Genomic DNA, 16965 nt, shown 5'->3' on the forward strand with positions numbered 1-16965 from the left:
TCACTCAGGGTGAGAGTAGTGGCTGGATGTGGCTGTGGGGTGACCGCTGGCCTTGGAAGGACATCCAGCACTGGATTCAGCTTGGGCTCTGGCTTGAGCTCTCTCTTCCTCATCTTTCAAAGCCTCTTCATAATGGGTGCGGAAGACAGTGGGGTCATTATCATTGAGCTTGGCCAAAAATTCCAGGATTTTCATCTTGCTGGTCTCGGCTAGGGATTTTGGGCCCCACAGGAACTCGAAGCGTGGAGGATCACTGTTGGGCACCTGCTGGTACACGAGGTATTTTTCCTGCACCAAATCTTGGGTGATAAGCTTCCTTGGCTCCCCAAAAACGAAGTGACTCTTTCCATCATAAACACCCATAATTTTCAGGGATTCCCAGATCAAATTCTCAGAGGCACGGTTGCCATTCAAGAAGATGACACCCAGGAGAGGCATCAGAATCCCTCTTACAGGAAATCTCCAGCCTCTGCTCAGACTCCCATCACTGGCGTCATCTTGATTGTCAACAAGGGTGTAGTAGTTTCCGTTGGACTCAACTTCTTTTAAGTGTAGGCCATAGAGCAGAGCCATGTGTTCAGAGGTTCTCCTGAGGATCTCAGGGAAGTTTTTCCTGCATGATTTTTGGACTAACTTCAGCATATCTGCCTTTTTAACTGGCTCCTTCATTATATACTGATATAGCAGGTACTCTACCAACATACTCGCTTTCTGAATTAGAAGATCTTGACCAGAGCACCCAGTGGAAGTTGAGGCCTGGGAGGAACTTTTACTTTTAGGACCATGGCTTTTGGCTTTTCCAGTAGATCTTTCGCATGAAACACTTGCTGTGGTACTGGTGGTGGCTGGAGCACTCGAAGGTGCCTGGAGAGGACCATCACCAGTGGCACCCAATGAAGGGTCACCCAGAACAGAAGAGGAGGAACAAGCGCCCTCTACTTCTTCTCCTGCAGTGGCCTGGGCACTAGTAAGACTTTGGGTCTCAGCTCTGTTTTGGCGGCGTTTCTCACGAGCACGGAGCTTACTCTTTTGACCACGAGGCATGATGACTGTTGTTCAGGAAAGCAGAAAGGAGTGTGGGCCAACAAAAAGGTGATGTGGGCACCTGGTGGATGGAGAATGAGAGAATGTGAACACCTTCAACAGGTAGATCCAGCTTGGCTCTATTGAAGGCTGCCTCTGTAGGCTTTCCTGAGGGTGCTACTCTAGAAACCCACAAGGCTCCTGTTCTCCACATCAGTCTGTTTGCTAAGAATCCCACAAGGGAATCACTTAACCTTTAGAGAAGGTCTCATGCTCCATTCTACTAGAGTGCCTTGATTTTATTCAAGTGACAGCAGGTGACATCAGTATATATCCCTCTGTATGGCATGTGGACTCCTCTCAGTTCATCAGTAGTATTATCATGTCAACTCTGGGCAAAGCCTGCACACCTTCCCCTCTGCTTCTCTGAAGTTGACAACTTAACACTCCCTGGGACCCAGGAGAAGAACTGAAAGGGAGCCTCAGTCCAACAGCGTATTAGGGGACACATAGTGCTGAGATTTTAGTGGGCTCTTTTGTTTCCTGAGTTCATGTGGATTCTCAGGTGTCAGTCAGGCTCCTCAATTTGGATTCTTGTAAGGACTGGCACCTCCGCCCTCTCTTTAACTCATGACTAGACCTACAGATTAAGGATCTCACCTCCCTTAGAACTGATATAAAGAAATTCAGGGAAAACTCAATCAGCACATCCCTGAGATTTCATATGCTGATAGTTAAGAGTTGGAGTGGATGCTTTGATGACCCCTTTATGCAAGGTTGGCTGGTTCATTGAGCTTTCTCTTATATTCCTCAATTGAGCTCCTGGAAGAGAACTGCTGCTCACAGTACTATCCAACCTCCCCGAGAACCAATAAGAGGATATGAAGTTGATCTTATCACACACAAAAAAGAGTGGGGGTTGTTGCACACAGGTTGATGTGCTATGGTAAGTGGTTCCACACAGATCTCAATTCAAGGTCTAAATTTGAGTCCTGCTGGGGCCATGATTTCTCTCCCTACTAACCTGAGACCACTCCCCTCACATCCTTATTTCCCCTGAGGGAAGACTGATGGGCACTCTAGCATGATATCTATACTTGAGGTTTGCCAGGGCCGAGCACAAGAAGGATTCTTTGTGGTCCCACTGGTATGGTATAGCACGTGCTCACACTCCTCGGGTCTTTAAAAAAAACTAGGCATAACATGAAATCCTGCCACCCATGAAAGGAGGTTGCCCCCTTTGAACCGAACTGTCCCCTCCCTGAGATGGCCTGGGAATAAGCGATTGCAACTCATCCTGGCGACATGCCCAATCTCACAGGGCTGAAAACAGAGCTGAGACTTCAGGTGGCCCCCCACTTTCTGGGCAGGGTCCCCCATCCTCCACACTGTCACAACCCTAAATCCCCTTAGGGACTGGCTCTCCTTTTCGGATTTGGGCTTCCTCCAATAAACCAATGCCCTCACCACCCTGAGACCACCTCCAGAGGAAAGGAGGGCCCAGCTCAGGCTGCCAGCTCTGCCCAGGCCCCTTTTGCTGAGTTTGGGAGTGGGCGGCTGCAACCCTCGCCTCCCTTAGTTACCACTAGAGGGGATGTTACTTCGCTTTTTCTATCCTCTGCCTGGCGACTCGTAGAGCTGAGGGCATGGTTAATGCCCCTCTTTCGGCAAGTCGGGCTACTCACGTCGGGCAAGAAAGGCCTTCTCACTAACACCTTCGAAGCCGAATTCAGTCCCACAGCTCTGCTGGGGTCTCTAAGAACCCTAACGTAGGAAAGGGGGACAAGGGGGGGCCCACCTTCGCTTTGGGGGGGGTGTGGTTTCTGCAGCTCCCACTCAAGGTCGTCACCTTGACTCAAGACCGGTTCTGAGAATCCGCTCTCGGCTGGAAAGCAGCTGTCGGCGCGCGCCAGGAAAGGCCCTCCTCCCAAGCGGAAGTCGGGGGGTCCTATCTGGCAGGGCTGTCCGCGGTGCCTGAGACCGGAGAGCAGCACGGGGTTCTGCAGGACCCCATAGCTTAGGAGTTGGGGGACCTCGGTCCTCACTCAGGGTCTGCACTTTTGTGTCTTCAGAGCCTGGGCTTGTCTCTCTAGTGATCCAGGTGGTCCCGGCTGCCAACAAAGTGCTCACTTTCCTGAGTCCTAGTGTGGCAGTTGGAGCGGACAGCTTCTAATGAGCGCCCTGCGCCTTACAGGCCTGACAAGCGCAGAGGGACCTTGTGAGGCTCCCGCTTTGTGGGGGAGGTCCTCTCCTTTAGTCCTGAGTGTCCTTGCTTTGCCTTGGTTATGTGCTAGACTCCTGTCTTTGCAGAGCTGGGCTTGGATTTTATTAAGCAAGGCTCTTCCCTCCATGAGACTACCCTCCTGGAATACATGAACTCCTCAATAGTAGTGCTTCCTCTCCCCCAGGGCTAAGGAAAGCCCTGGTCTCTAGGTGGAACCTCTGGTTTTTAATGTGTCCCCTTACAACACTGAGGATACTCACATAGATGGATTCCTGTTAGAGACTCCATCGTTCCCTCTGCCGGACCAAAATTGCCTACATTACATGGATGTCCTCACCTCCCCAAGACTTCCCAGGCTCAAATAAGCCTGACATCTCTGCCCGGGGATTCCGAGTATGACAGCAGAGGAGATTTTGTGATACCTCTTCTCATGCTGTGGGTGCTACCCCTATTCCAGTTCAGGGTCCTTCCTTTGACAGATGACCAGTCCTGAAACTTTGGCCTTTGCTTTCCTGTCTTTGCTCTTCTTACAGTAATATTGCACTTTGATGGGAATTCGAAGTCAGAAATCAGGTTGGTCCTCATATGGTCATGGACCTTCAAGGCCTCCAAGGATATACAATAGGGGTTCAACTCTAAGACCTTGGTATTCTGGCTGGTTCCTTCCAGTCTTCCTTACTTAGGATCTTCATCCTATCTGTCAGAGCCTCAGACTCTTTCTACTGAGCTGAGATACCCTCTTTAACTTTTCTTTGATCCCCATAAATTGTGATGATTATTTCTTCCCCTTAAGACATGGGAGTCCTGAACTTGGCTCCTGTCTCTAGATTAAATGTCTCCTGGAAAATGACACCTCCCTGCAAACACATGATCCATTTCCCTATTGCAAATCTGCAGAAAGTGGGCCACCTGTTTATGGGGGATGTAAAATTAGGAAACTGCAGTGCAAATAGGAGCCCAGGACTTGGGCTTTTCTGTCTCAGAAAAGCCAGCTGATACAGTATTTCTTCTCACTAGTCAGACTTAGGAAACATAGAAGCATAGAGCCAGCTGTATGTGAGTCCTGATTGACCTTTTTTTGGTAGTTTTATTCATTTATTTTTAGAGAGAGGGGAAAAGAGGGAGAGAAACATCAATGTGCAAGAGAAACATGTGTCAGTTGCCTATTGCACACTCCCAACCAGTGACCTGGCCTGCAACCCAGGCATATGCCTTGACCAGGAGTCGAACCAGTGACCTTTCAGTTTGAGACACAATTTCCAATCCACTGAACCACACTAGTTGTGTCCTGATTGATCTTTTCAGGTATCTTATATTACACATATAGATGATCATATTGTCACAAAGACTGGTTTATTTCTCTCTTTTTTTTTCATATCTTCTATTTATTTGGGTATTCTTATTGTTCCAGTTTTGGAATCCAATCTAGTGTTTTGTTCACAAGGCTCTCCCCTTTATCTTCTGAGATACACTTTGGAGTAGTAGACAGATGTGAATTAACTGACTCATGGTCAGCTGGAAGGAGTGCTCTAGTATGAATTCTGGACAAGTTCAATTCAGGGCATGTAGTCTCATCCTTGTCACTTATTAGCTGTGTGACCTCAGGTACATTAGCCACTCTGTGAGCCTCAGGTTCTGCATTTGTGAGGAGGTTTGTTAAGTCCTGTCTTTTAGAACATGCAGATTGTAGTTAATGTATGTGAACACGTGGCTAGGTGTCTGGAATGCATTGTGATTTTGCACAATGTTTATTATGTCCATTATTAGGATTATTTCAACCCAAGAAAAATACCACTCACCTTTAAGATTTATTTTTTAAGTATATTTTATTGATTATGCTATTATAGTTGTCCCAATTTTTTCTCCTCTTTATCCCCCTCCACCCTGCACCCCCTCATCCTCCAGCATTCCTCCCCCTGCCTTAGTTCATGTCCATGGGTTGTACCTGTAAGTTCTTTGGCTTCTCCATTTCCTATACTATTCTTAATCTCTCCCTGTTTATTTTATGCCTACCAATTATGCTGCTTCTTCCCTGTATCTTTTTCCTCTCCATTCTCCCCTTTCCCACTGATAATCCTTCATGTGATCTCTATTTCTGTGATTCTGTTCCTATTCTAGTTGTTTGCTTAGCCTTTGTTTTTTAGGTTCAGTTGTTGATAGTTGTGAGTTTGTTGTCATTTTACTGTTCATAGTTTTTGATCTTCTTTTATTTCCTAGATAATTCCCTTTAACATTTCATATAATAAGGGCTTGTTAATGATGAACTCCTTTAACTACCTTATCTGGGAAGTATTTTATCTGCCCTTCCATTCTAAATGATAGCTTTGCTGAATAGAGTAATTTTGCCTTAAAGATTTAAAAAATCCTGTAGATGTCAGAAAGTATTTGGTACTTTAGTACATGAACCACCAAGTCAGTCCAAAATGTTTTTTACAAAGAAACTCTGAGTACATTTCTTCCCATTAAATCATAATTTGAGTGTGAGGGTGTTTTTGCATATGAATACAACTCAAATCTGCTAGAAATTGATTCAATGTCTATCTTTCTTCCAAAGTAGCTTCCTTTCATACAAACCTTCCTTTCATTAATTTCACCAGCAGGTAAAATCTATACCTCTCTTAGAGTTTACCAAATGATAGCAAAAGGAACAAGGTGACAAAAAAATTTTGAATGCCATCCTAGTAGAATGGGCTTTGACCCCAACCTATAGCAAATACTGTCAACTCGATGGTTGCTGAGCTTCCAAACACAGATTATCACCCTCATTTTGCAGACACTCACTGGGGATGAAGTGCATACAACACCTAGTCTGTGCACTATTGTCATGTACACTGGGACAGGAGCATAGGATACACTCCATCCCAGTCCCAAGTGGTGATTCTCTCTGGTTTACTCATCATAACAAAGTAAATAGTAAGGGTAGTTTTCCATTCCTGGAGTAAGTGTTAAACTTTTGATACCAACTATCTGAGGGTCTTGCCCCTGCTCACCATTTCCACAGCCTCATCTAGTCCACCATGCTGTGAACTTCAAATTACCACCCACTGCACAACTTTCAGTTCTCCATTCTCTAATTTTCTTGACCTACAGCTGTGACACTAGACCCTTCATTGGAACCTCCTTCCTTGCTTGTGACTCCTTAATTTTACTGCTCCTTGGAATCCTATGGAGTACCTCACCATGTTTTTTATATGAAAACTGCTATTAGAATATAAAATCCTATTGGCAATGCAGGTAGGCTCTATCTTTTCTTAGCATTCTTAGTACTAGCCAGGAGCCTTTTAAACAGCAGATGCTAAATTAATATTTGGGCATGTAAAGAGTGAGTGTACAAGAAGTCAAACTTATAATTTAAATTCTCTTACATTCTTAAATAAGCTAAGCCAAGCCAGTACCATATACTGCAATTTTACAAAGAAACTGAGTAGAATAAAACAAACTTAGATTTGACTACGTTTTACTTTTTTTTCACATCTCATGATCATACAGACTTTACTGTGAAGTAATTTCCTTTTTCACAAAAATCCATATTCCAATCTCATTCTCTGTCTTGTTCTGAATAACAAGAAATTGATGATATATGCATTTGTGTCTTTAAAGTAATATTGGAATTAAGTAATATCTTTAAGTAACATAGTAATTAAGTAATTTTGAGCTATCTTTACCTGGCTTAAATAATATTGTCATACTTGTTTCATAAAAAGCTTTTGGAAGTTTTGTACTACTTTTTAAGCTCTGGAGTAATTGTGTGATGAAATTGTCTGCAGAAGTAAGAGAATAATGTAATCAACTCTCCATGCACTCATTTCCCAGCAACAGAAAAATCAACACATAGTCAGTCTTGTCTCATCTATACCCACCCTCAGTCACCAGGTTACTTTGAAGCAAACATCAAATAACAGTTTTTATTTTATTATGTACCTTTATTGGGTAAAGCTATTAATTACAAACAACTGCAATACCGAAAGGACACTGACAGAATTCCAAGATGGCCTCCCAGATTACTGACTCCTAGTATACACATACCTTCTTCCAGTTAATTAATGAAATACAAATCTAGGTGCTGCTATGAGGAGTTTACCAGATGTAATTGAGGTTCCAAATCTGATATTCTTAAAATGGGGATATTATCCTCCATGGGTCAGACCTAATGAGGTGAGTCCTTAAATGGGATGGGGTTTTTCATGGTGAAAGAAATCCAGCAGCTGAGAGGGAGCTTCTCCTTCCTAACTTTGAAAATAGAAAGAGCTGCATAGCATAGCAAAGACCTAAGAATGACCTGAGAATGATTCTTGGCCAAGAACTAGCAGGCTAATGGGTGGGTATCTCAGTCCTTCAATTTCTGGTAAGTGGATTCTGTCCCAAACATGCATGGTATTGGATGGAGCTCCTGAGCTCCATGTGAGAACACTGTTACTTGATACAGTGATTGCAGCACTGGGAGGTTTCTGAACTACAGATCGCAGCTACTGTGTGCACACAATTCTGACCAATGTTACTGTGAGTAATGAAATGTATGTGGTTTGAAGTTTTTAAATTTGCAATAATTTGTTATAAACTAATATACACACTGAAAAATTTTTACCGAGGTTTTTTTTTCTTGTGATTAGATCTTTTTACACCACTTGACTATGTGCACACAAGTAATACTGTATTGTTAACTCTTACTGTTCACCCTTTACATTACCTCCCCAGGGCCTGTCATTATATAACTGAAAGTTTGTACATTTTGGCCACCTTCTCCCATTTTGCCCACCTTCCACCCCTGCCTTCGGCAACCACCTATCTGTTTTGTGTATCTGTGAGTTCATTTGTGTGTGTGTGTTGATTCCACATTTAAGTGATACTATACAGTATTTGCCTTTATCTGTCAGTTTAAGAGTTTCTGTTGAAAGAGCATCACTTGAAAATTACCACTAAAAATAAGACAATAATGTATTGTATCATTCAAGAATACTGGTCCACAGGCTTTTCTACCCACAATGTGAAGACTCCGCTCCAGACCTCACTCAAGGAGAGACTACAGCTGCATATGACCCTTGACATTCTTTGGCATTGAAAGGAGTGCTGGCCCAAAGTGCAGCTTAGAATCAGGCTCTTCTCATCTTTCAAAACCTCTACCTGAGGGGTGGGAAGGCAGCAGGGATGGTATCATTGACCTTGGACACAAACTGCAGGATTCATCTTGGTGGCTTCAGCATGGGCTATTGGACCCAATGGGAACTCATTGCATGGAGAATCACTTTTGGGCACCTCCTAGTTCTGCAGCTTTCTTTTCTTGCAACAAATCTTGGGCCACAAGCTTCTAATAATCTCCAAAGATGAAGTGTCTATTCCCACTATAAATGCCTTAAATGTTCAGGAATTCCCACTCTCTTCTTCAGTGGCATAGTCATTATTCAAGATGATCACACCAAGGGTAGTCATCGGAAGCTCATCTTGTGAAGTCCCCTGCCATCGTTCAAACACACATTGATGGTGGTGTGCAATTTGGAGACAAGGTTATAGGAGTGACTATTGGGCTTGATTTTGTTCAATTCTAGTCCAAAGACCAGCTCCATGAGTGTAGAGGCTCTCCTGAAGGGCTCAGGGAAGTGTCACTTGTACCTTTGTTTCACAGACTTCTGCATGTATGTCTTCATAATGGTTGCTTCATTCAGTATTTCTACACCAGGAATTGCATTGACATCCCCACCCTCCTGAATGGAAGGTCTTTCAGTTCTCTCCATAGAGCAACTTGTACTTTCAGAGCAACTTGCCCTTTCTCATAATGGCTTTTGAAACCTTTTTCAGAATTTGTGCATGAAATGCCTGTAGAAGTAATGATGGAGGATGGAAATCTATGAGGCTCTGAGGATGCGAGCAACAAGGAAATCCAAAGGAGCACTTCCAAAGCAGGAGATGAGGAGAAGTGGGCTCTTCCTTGCTTCAGTAGCATGAGAACACTTGAGATGGTATGTCTTACTCTGGGCCTGGAGTGATTTCTCAAGTGGATGATGCACCTGGAAGTGGGAGAGTGTGATGGTGTGAACATCTTGAACATGCAAATTCCACCTTGATTTTAACCAAGACTGCCACAGCAGATTTTCTTGAGAGAACTGCTCTTGGGCCCCACAAATCTCTCCAATCTCATCAGTTTGTGTATGGCACATATGTACAGTCTTCTGTATGTCAGTTATAACTCACTGAAATATGTTTTTTAAAAAATAAAACAAGTCAGTATATTCTTACTGTACTATCGAACACTATTGCTTCTTGGTATTTACTCAAATGAGTTGAAAACATATATCCACAAAAAGCACCTGCACAAGATAAAACTAAATGTAAACTGTCAGTGAAAAATTAAATATAAATGACATTTTAAAACCCTGCACACATATATTTATTGTAACTGCATTTATAACTGCCAAAACTTAAAATCAACCAAGATGTCTTTTATCAGGTTAATAGATTTCTAAACCATGGCACCTCCAGAGAAAAGTTATGAGGTGTCAAGCTATGAAATGACATGGAGGAACCTTAAATATGTATTATTAGGTGGAAGAAGCCAATCTTAAAAGGCAACATTCTGCATCATTCCAACTGTTTGACTTTCTGGAAAAGCCAACACCATAGGAAAAGTAAAAAGGTCAGCTTCTGCCAGGGAATAGGAGGTAAGGAGGGATGAATAGGTGGAGCACAGAGCATTTTTAAGGCAGTGAAGCTACATTGCACAAAACTATAATGTGGTTACAAGTCATGATACCTTGTCAAGTTCCCAGAATGTACTTCATCAAGAATGAAATCTAATGTAAATATGGACTCTGTGTGCTAACAACATGCCAATGTAGGTTAACACGTTGTACTAAATGTACCACTCTGTGGCAGGATGGTGTTCTTGTGGGTGGATGTGAGTGCTTCTGGTAAGAGGGTATATGGGTAGCCTTTGTGCTTCCTATTAAGTCTGCCAAAAAGCTAGAACTGCTGTATGAAACAAAAGCAAGTAAAAACAGGTGGGAAGGGCCTCAGTCTCACCCCCAGTTTGTGGATTTAAGTCTTGAGTGCAGGCTGATGCCCTATGATGGTGATCCTTCTGAGGGTTCCGACTCAGTACCCTAAGTCTGACTCATGTGAAGGCCTAAGATTTCTCTCTCTGCTAAAGTGTGGTCTCTGCCCTCTGATCACACACCAACTCCCCTATTATCCATGAGAAGGATGTGAGACCCTCTCTGCCTGACATTTATTCCTGCATCGCTCATGAAAATGAAATATAAAGAATTTGGTGAGATCTCCACGGATAAGAGTTTGGTGGTCTCTGAACTCTTTATGGTACCCACCTTCCTCCTGGAACACCTTGGAAATCTTACCTCTACTTGTCTGAGCCGACAAACCTCAGAATCAGTTCTTTACTTTCTTCACCTCTGAAGTGGAAATCAGGTTTAGTCATATCCTGTCAAGGCTGTTTCAGGACTCTGAGGGTTGACAGTTGTGTTGGGTGTTTATGAGCCATATTATTCTGTGTGGGTGCTTCTCTCATTCTTCATTCAGGGTCCTCACCTTCATATGTGTCAGAGACTAGGACCCTTCCCTCTACTGACCTCGGGTTATCCTGCTAGGGTGGCCGCACAAGTCCCTGAGAACCCTGAAGAGTAAGTGAGGGGATGCTCAGGCTCACAATTGCCTGGCAGTTTGCTTTCCCTTGTCCTGTAAGTGAATTTTTGTACTGGTTCCTCTTTCTTGATCCAAAACTTTCTGGTAAAGACAGCATCTCTGTAAACTCTTGACCAGTTTCCCTACAGCAAACTCCTCAGAGAATGACTCCCTGGCTCAGGAATGAAGTGAGATAGGGGCATTGTAACCCCAGGCAGACCCCTGGACAGATGTCCTGTCCATGAGAAAATAATACGTCAACATATTCCTTCCTTTTCCAGCTAGACTCAGCTCCTGGTGTACCTTCTGTTTGAGATTAAAATTTCTATCCTGTTGCACCTTCTGTTTGAGATTAAAGATGCTGTCCAGAATGGTTTCGTGAGCCCCTGGTCTTTTGAGGTGCACTGATTTGGATATGTAAATGATTATATTGTCAGCAAATGCTGTCTCTTTCTCTCCTTTTCACACACCTCAATTATTTAAAAATGCTTATTACTCTGGCATGCATTTCAATCTAGTGTTTTGGACACAGACTCATTTTTTTAATCACCTAAGATACATTTGGGAGAAGTGAGAAGAAAGGTGGAATGAAGGGACACAAAGTTGGCCTCAGCTTGAGAGGGAAAATGTAGATTTCAGACTAATTCAGTCCAAGGGTCTAGTTGCTATCCTTTCTGTTAACAGTCACATGCAATCAGACACATTAGCAAACACCATGAACCTCTGTCTCTTCCTCTGTGCAATGGGGTTGAAAAGCTCCAACTTGGGGGCCAGTAGAATGTATATAATGCATGCAAAGTGCTTGGCTTGTATTGACTTAAAGCGATGCCAGTTCTTACTATGATTAATTTGTCCCCCGTAGTGTCACCCCTTACACTGATACTGAGTTTTTAATCTGGGAGATGTCAGAGACTATCAGTGCTCTAGGACAAAGAAAACGCTATCAGGCAAAATGCTGCTTAGTCTGGAGAAGTCAGTTATATTCCTCTACCCACCTCCCCGTCTTTGAGTGTGTTGGTCATTGTCCATTAGAGTGAGGTAGACTTCCTCAGTAGATGTACCAAAAAACTCTCAAAATATGTTTCAAGGATCAAAGTCTTGCCTGCTTCTTTGCTCCAGTCTTTCCAGACCACTCCTAGTTTCATTCATGTAACCACCAGCAACAATTTAACCTTGCCAAGAGTTGGTCACATTACACACAATCTAACCAAATACAAATGTCTTTTTAAAGGAACAGACTCTGACTCCTGCCGCTCAAAGCAAAGAGTATCAGGCCAAAGATTTCTGGGCATTCCCTCCTAAAGGGAACATTACACTTATTGCTTTTCAGATTCCCTGGAGACCTTGTGTTTAAAATATATAACTTGCACACTGTGCTCACCTGCACTGGGACTAGAGCACAGGACATGTCCCATCCCTGACCCAGGTGATTTCTGGCTGGGTTATTTGGAATTTCAAAGTAACTGTTAAGTGCATTTTCCCATTCCAGAATTCGTCTTCAACTCTGTGGCTTGCCATCTATCTGAGGGTCTGGCCTCTGCACTTGATTTTTGCAGCATCATCTAGACCACCATCCAGGTAAATGAACTGCCTTCCCATCAAGGGACTTTTTTTTTACCCCCCAGATCCAACGCTGCCTCACCCGAGGGCACTAACACTTCACTACATTTCTCTGGAACCACCTTTCTCCATTCTTATCCGGTATTTTCACTTGGTTTTTGCGTCTTACGTTGTATACTACCATTCCCCCAATATGATAGCTATTTCTCAGCGCTATAATTTTTATGGCCCATGTCGTCTTCTCACCTCTCTCAGTATTAGCATGGAGCCTTCTAACAGCAGATGTGCAATTACCATTTGGGGATTAAATGAGCCTGCGAGCATGGAGGTTAATTTATTACAGTTTAATTCTACATTCTTGAATTAGTTAGGCACGCACTCCTATTAATAACTTTAGAAAGCACAGAGTAAAAGGGATTTGAAGGCAATACTGACAATATTAATTTTTTACTATTTAGTAATTCCATATCTTTTATTGTTTTATATATTTAATTTCAAGGCAATGCATATGTTAACTTGCACCAGATTACTTAACAAAATGAAAATTTTCTCAATTTGTTGTACAAAACAGCAAAACTCTCACTCTTAAACTGATAAACACATGTGACTAAAATAATTAACTTAGCTTATAATGAAAGATAAACCTTAAATTAGCATTAAATCCATTGAAAAACAGGAGAAAGTAAAAATACAGATAAGTCTCCAAATTGCCCACACAGATTAGGAACACTAAGGTATCATACCTTGTGTTCCCTCAGTCACACCCAGCTCTCCTCTGTTTGGAACACTGGCTGCTCTCTTCAACCACAACATGAAGACTCGGCCTCAGCTTCACCAAGTGTGGGTGCAGCCTGTGGACATGGCCCTGGATGGATCACTGCCATGGCGTTGGTGTGAGTTCTTAGTGGAGTGGTGGCTTGGGCTTTTCCTCATCTCGCAAAGCCTCTTCATACCAGAAGGGGAAGGCGTCGGGGACGGTGTGATTAATCTTGGCCCAAAACTCCAGCACTTTCATCTTGCTGGTCTCGGCGTGGGCTCTTGGACCCCACAGGAACTCATAATGTGGAGGATCACTGTCGGGCACTTGGCGGTACTCCAGGTACTTGAGTTTGACAAAATCTTGTGTGATGAGCTTCTTGGGCTCCCCAAATAGGAAGTGTCTCTTTCCGGCATATATTCTCATCTTGTTCAGGAATTCCCAGATCTTTTGCTCAGTGGCGCAGTTGCCGTTAACGAAGATCATGCCCAGGATATTCATCAGGAGACCAGTCTTAGGAAATCCCTTGCAGCCACTCCTCACCGTTGCATTGTTGGGGAGATCCATTTTGCTGACCAGAGTATAGGAATTCTGTGTAGCATCAACTTCCTTCAAGTCAACACCAAATACCACCTCCATGCTGAAAGATGCTCTTCTGAGGATCTCATGGAAGCAATTTTTGTATTTTTTATTGACAATTTTCAGCATATCTGCTTTCCTAATAGGTTGTTTCATTCTGTACATCTGCATCAGGAACTGTACCACCATACTGGCCATCTCAGTCAGACGATCTCTCTGAGACTGCACCAGGGAAGGCGGGGCCTTGGAGGAACTTGGCTTGTTCTCCATTTTGCAGCTGGCTCCTTCAGATAACCCTGTGCTTGAAACACCTGCAGGTTGAGTGATGGTGGATTGGGCTCTCTGAGGCCACTTGACAGTACTACGTGACCTAGCACCAGGTTTCCTCTGCTCCACAGCTTCTAAAGGAGGAGGAGATAAGGAGACCAGTGCTTCCTCCTTGGCTTCCCCCTGTTCCTGGATTGCACCTTGGGCCAGGTGGTGTTCCTCACGGATGCAGATCTTTCCTTTACGACTCCGAGGCATGATGACTCTCAAGGACAGTAGTCAGGAGTGTGAGTGGGATGGCACGTTATCTGGGCATGAGAGAGGAGAAGATGAGAAGGTATGAGCACCTTCATCACAGATATACTACTTTGACATTCAGAAGGCCACTTCCCTAGCTCTCCTGGAGGGCAGTGCTCTAGGCACCTACGGGGCTCCTGCTCTGACCAACCTGTCCTCTGAGAGCCCTGTTGAAATCATTAAAGTGAGCCTCAGGCTACAGCTGAACAGCCCAGCCCAGTGTTTACTAGGCTTGACTGCAGTGGTAGACAGGTCTAATTTTTGTGGAGCCCCGTCTGCTGTGGAGTGTGGGGGTCTCCCTAGCTCCCATTCAAGACCACCATATCAGGTTTTGACAGGGCATGCCCCCCCCCAGGCTGGTCTAAATTTACACCTTAAATCCAGGCCCTCATCATCTTGGCATCTTAAAAGGAAACAAAGGGGCCCCTCAACCTACCACCCTTGCTAGGTGTCATCCACTGCTGACCGCTCCATGGGACTCATTGTCCTGAGCTCAGTGTGGTCCTCAGTTCTTATTCAGGATTCTCACCTTCACTCTAGGTAAGACCCTAGACACCTGTTTTTGTGGATCTGATGTCCCTATATTCAGAAATGCTCTCACCAACAACATACTATGAAAATAAAATAGGGTTCACATATATCTGATACCCAGGCCTGGGCTCCTCAGTGCAGCAAACAAGGAGAGGGGAACTCTCTGTTCTCTCCTACTCTTTTTTTTTGGCTGGGGGGTGGATGATACCAGCACCCTTAATTCAGGATCCTCCCCCTGGATCTCCTGTCTCTCCAGAATTGAGACTGCTCAATGAGTCCAACACACTTAACTGTCTGGGACTCTCCAGACAGAAATGATGAGTGTGGCTCACACTGACAGGTATTCTGGTGGTCTCTAAGTCCGCACTTAGGTCCTCATTTGATATCTACGCACGCCAGAGTCTCCTTCCTCTACCAACCTCCAAACAGAGCCCTCACCTCTGAGCTCCTGGGTAAATCAGGGCCTTTCAAATGACTACCTCTGTCTGGAGACTCCCAGGACTGAGAGTAGGGGTGTTATTTTGTGTTTTCATCTTTAATGGGAAGAGATTGCCTCATTAGCACCCAGGGCCCTCCCTTTTGCTCTAGTAAGGACTGAGGTTTCCTTGATCTGAAGAATCAGAGCAAGTATCTTAGACCAAGGCCTTCCTCACTCAGTCTGTCCAAAGTGCTCTTAGAGACTTTCCACTGTGGATCTCAGAGGCGAGACTTTTTAGGCCCACTTTAGTTCTGGCAGTGGGTGTGGACTCAGAAGTCCACACTCAGAGCCTCACCTTAGACTTCAGATCAGTTCTGGTACTTCATCCTTGGGGGAAAAATATTGGTGAACCAGGAAAAAATGATGATGATTTATCTTTCTTTTCAAAGGTCAGAGTTAGCCTTTTGGCTTCTGTTTTATCTGATTTAGGTGCTAACAGGAAGGACCTGACCAGGAGGGCTCTGTGATCCCTGTGTTTGAAGTTATCTGACCCTGCTTATGCAGTGAATCATATTGCCACTGAATATATCTTCTTCTCCTGTCTATGCATAACTTTAATTTTCTTGTGGTGTTCTTAGTTGCTTTGGTTATGTATGCTCATTCTATTGTCCTAACACACAGAGTCCTTGTTTTTATTCCCTGAAATACATTTTGGAGTATTAAGGAGCACAAGATCTACTTTAAACAGAGAGGAGTGGAATGAACTGTGTGAGCTGGAGAGGAATTCAGACCAGGAGACTTGTGCCAACCTTGTCACTTATGAGACCAGTTAACTCAAGGATATTCCCAAACTCTAAGACACAGAAATTGCAATCAACCAAAATGCTGCTGAACTAGGACAATTATGTAATATGTTCTCATCAGAGGATATAATATATCATCTATTGGAGAGTCTGTCACCCTTGAATACGACTCAAAGTTCTTGGAAGTTTGTCAACGACTTGTATCTTCCCTCACAGCTGCCCTTCCATCTTAATCGCCATTATTTTCTTATTCATTTAACCACCAGCCCAAATCTAGACCCTGCTTAGCATTCTCCAAATTACATACAAGATACGTTAATTGAGAACCTTTTTAACGGAGCAGTCTCTGACTACCCATCTCAGGGTAAATAGTGCCAGTCCAGCATATGGATACTGGGCATTCCACCTCAAGACAGTTTCACCCTATTGCTCAGAACCTTCCATGTGATGATGTACATACAACATGTACTAGGGCCTTTGTGTTCAATTGCACTGAGAAGAAAACAAAGGACACCTTCATCCCAACCCCAGGTGCAGAATGTCTTTGGTTTACCCACAACGCCAAAGTGAATGTTAAAGACTATTTTTGCATTGCAAGCTAATCTTTCATCTCTGAGAGAGTCCTCCATCTAAGTGAGGGTTCAGTCTCTGATCTCCACTCCCACAGCCTCCCTTAGCCCGCCATGCATCCTCACTTATATTACCCCTCACTGAGGGATTTGCAGTATGTAACACTCCAAATTGCTTGGCCTCAAAGTATTTACATTTGATTGCTTTCACCTCAAACCTACTCCCCTTCTTTATCTTTTCTTTTTATTTGTTTTTTAAGTCATAGAGAATATGTCCACATCTTTTCATAAGAGAGCAAGCCCTAGAT

The 16965-nt window shown here is 43.7% G+C and overlaps 2 protein-coding genes across 2 annotated transcripts; both read right to left on the reverse strand.

Annotated features, from left to right (window-relative positions):
- Positions 1 to 1044, reverse strand: LOC129065087 (melanoma-associated antigen B2-like). The gene has a single exon (XM_054566347.1). The coding sequence runs from the start codon at positions 1042 to 1044 to the stop codon at positions 1 to 3; it is 1044 nt and encodes a 347-aa protein (XP_054422322.1).
- Positions 1045 to 13236: 12192 nt separating this feature from the next.
- LOC129065088 (melanoma-associated antigen B3-like) lies at positions 13237 to 14297 on the reverse strand. The gene is given in 2 exon segments (XM_054566348.1): positions 13237 to 13361; positions 13364 to 14297. Coding segments are annotated over 2 exon segments (1059 nt in total).
- Between the last annotated feature and the right edge of the window lie 2668 nt (positions 14298 to 16965).

The sequence above is a fragment of the Pteronotus mesoamericanus genome, unplaced genomic scaffold, assembly GCF_021234165.1.
Source record: "Pteronotus mesoamericanus isolate MK-2021 breed Mesoamerican mustached bat unplaced genomic scaffold, CSHL_Meso_final contig_173, whole genome shotgun sequence".
Taxonomy (NCBI): domain Eukaryota; kingdom Metazoa; phylum Chordata; class Mammalia; order Chiroptera; family Mormoopidae; genus Pteronotus; species Pteronotus mesoamericanus.

Excerpts from the sequence above, each read along its gene's own strand:
- LOC129065087 (XM_054566347.1), bottom strand. The coding sequence starts at position 1,044 with ATGCCTCGTGGTCAAAAGAGTAAGCTCCGTGCTCGTGAGAAACGCCGC.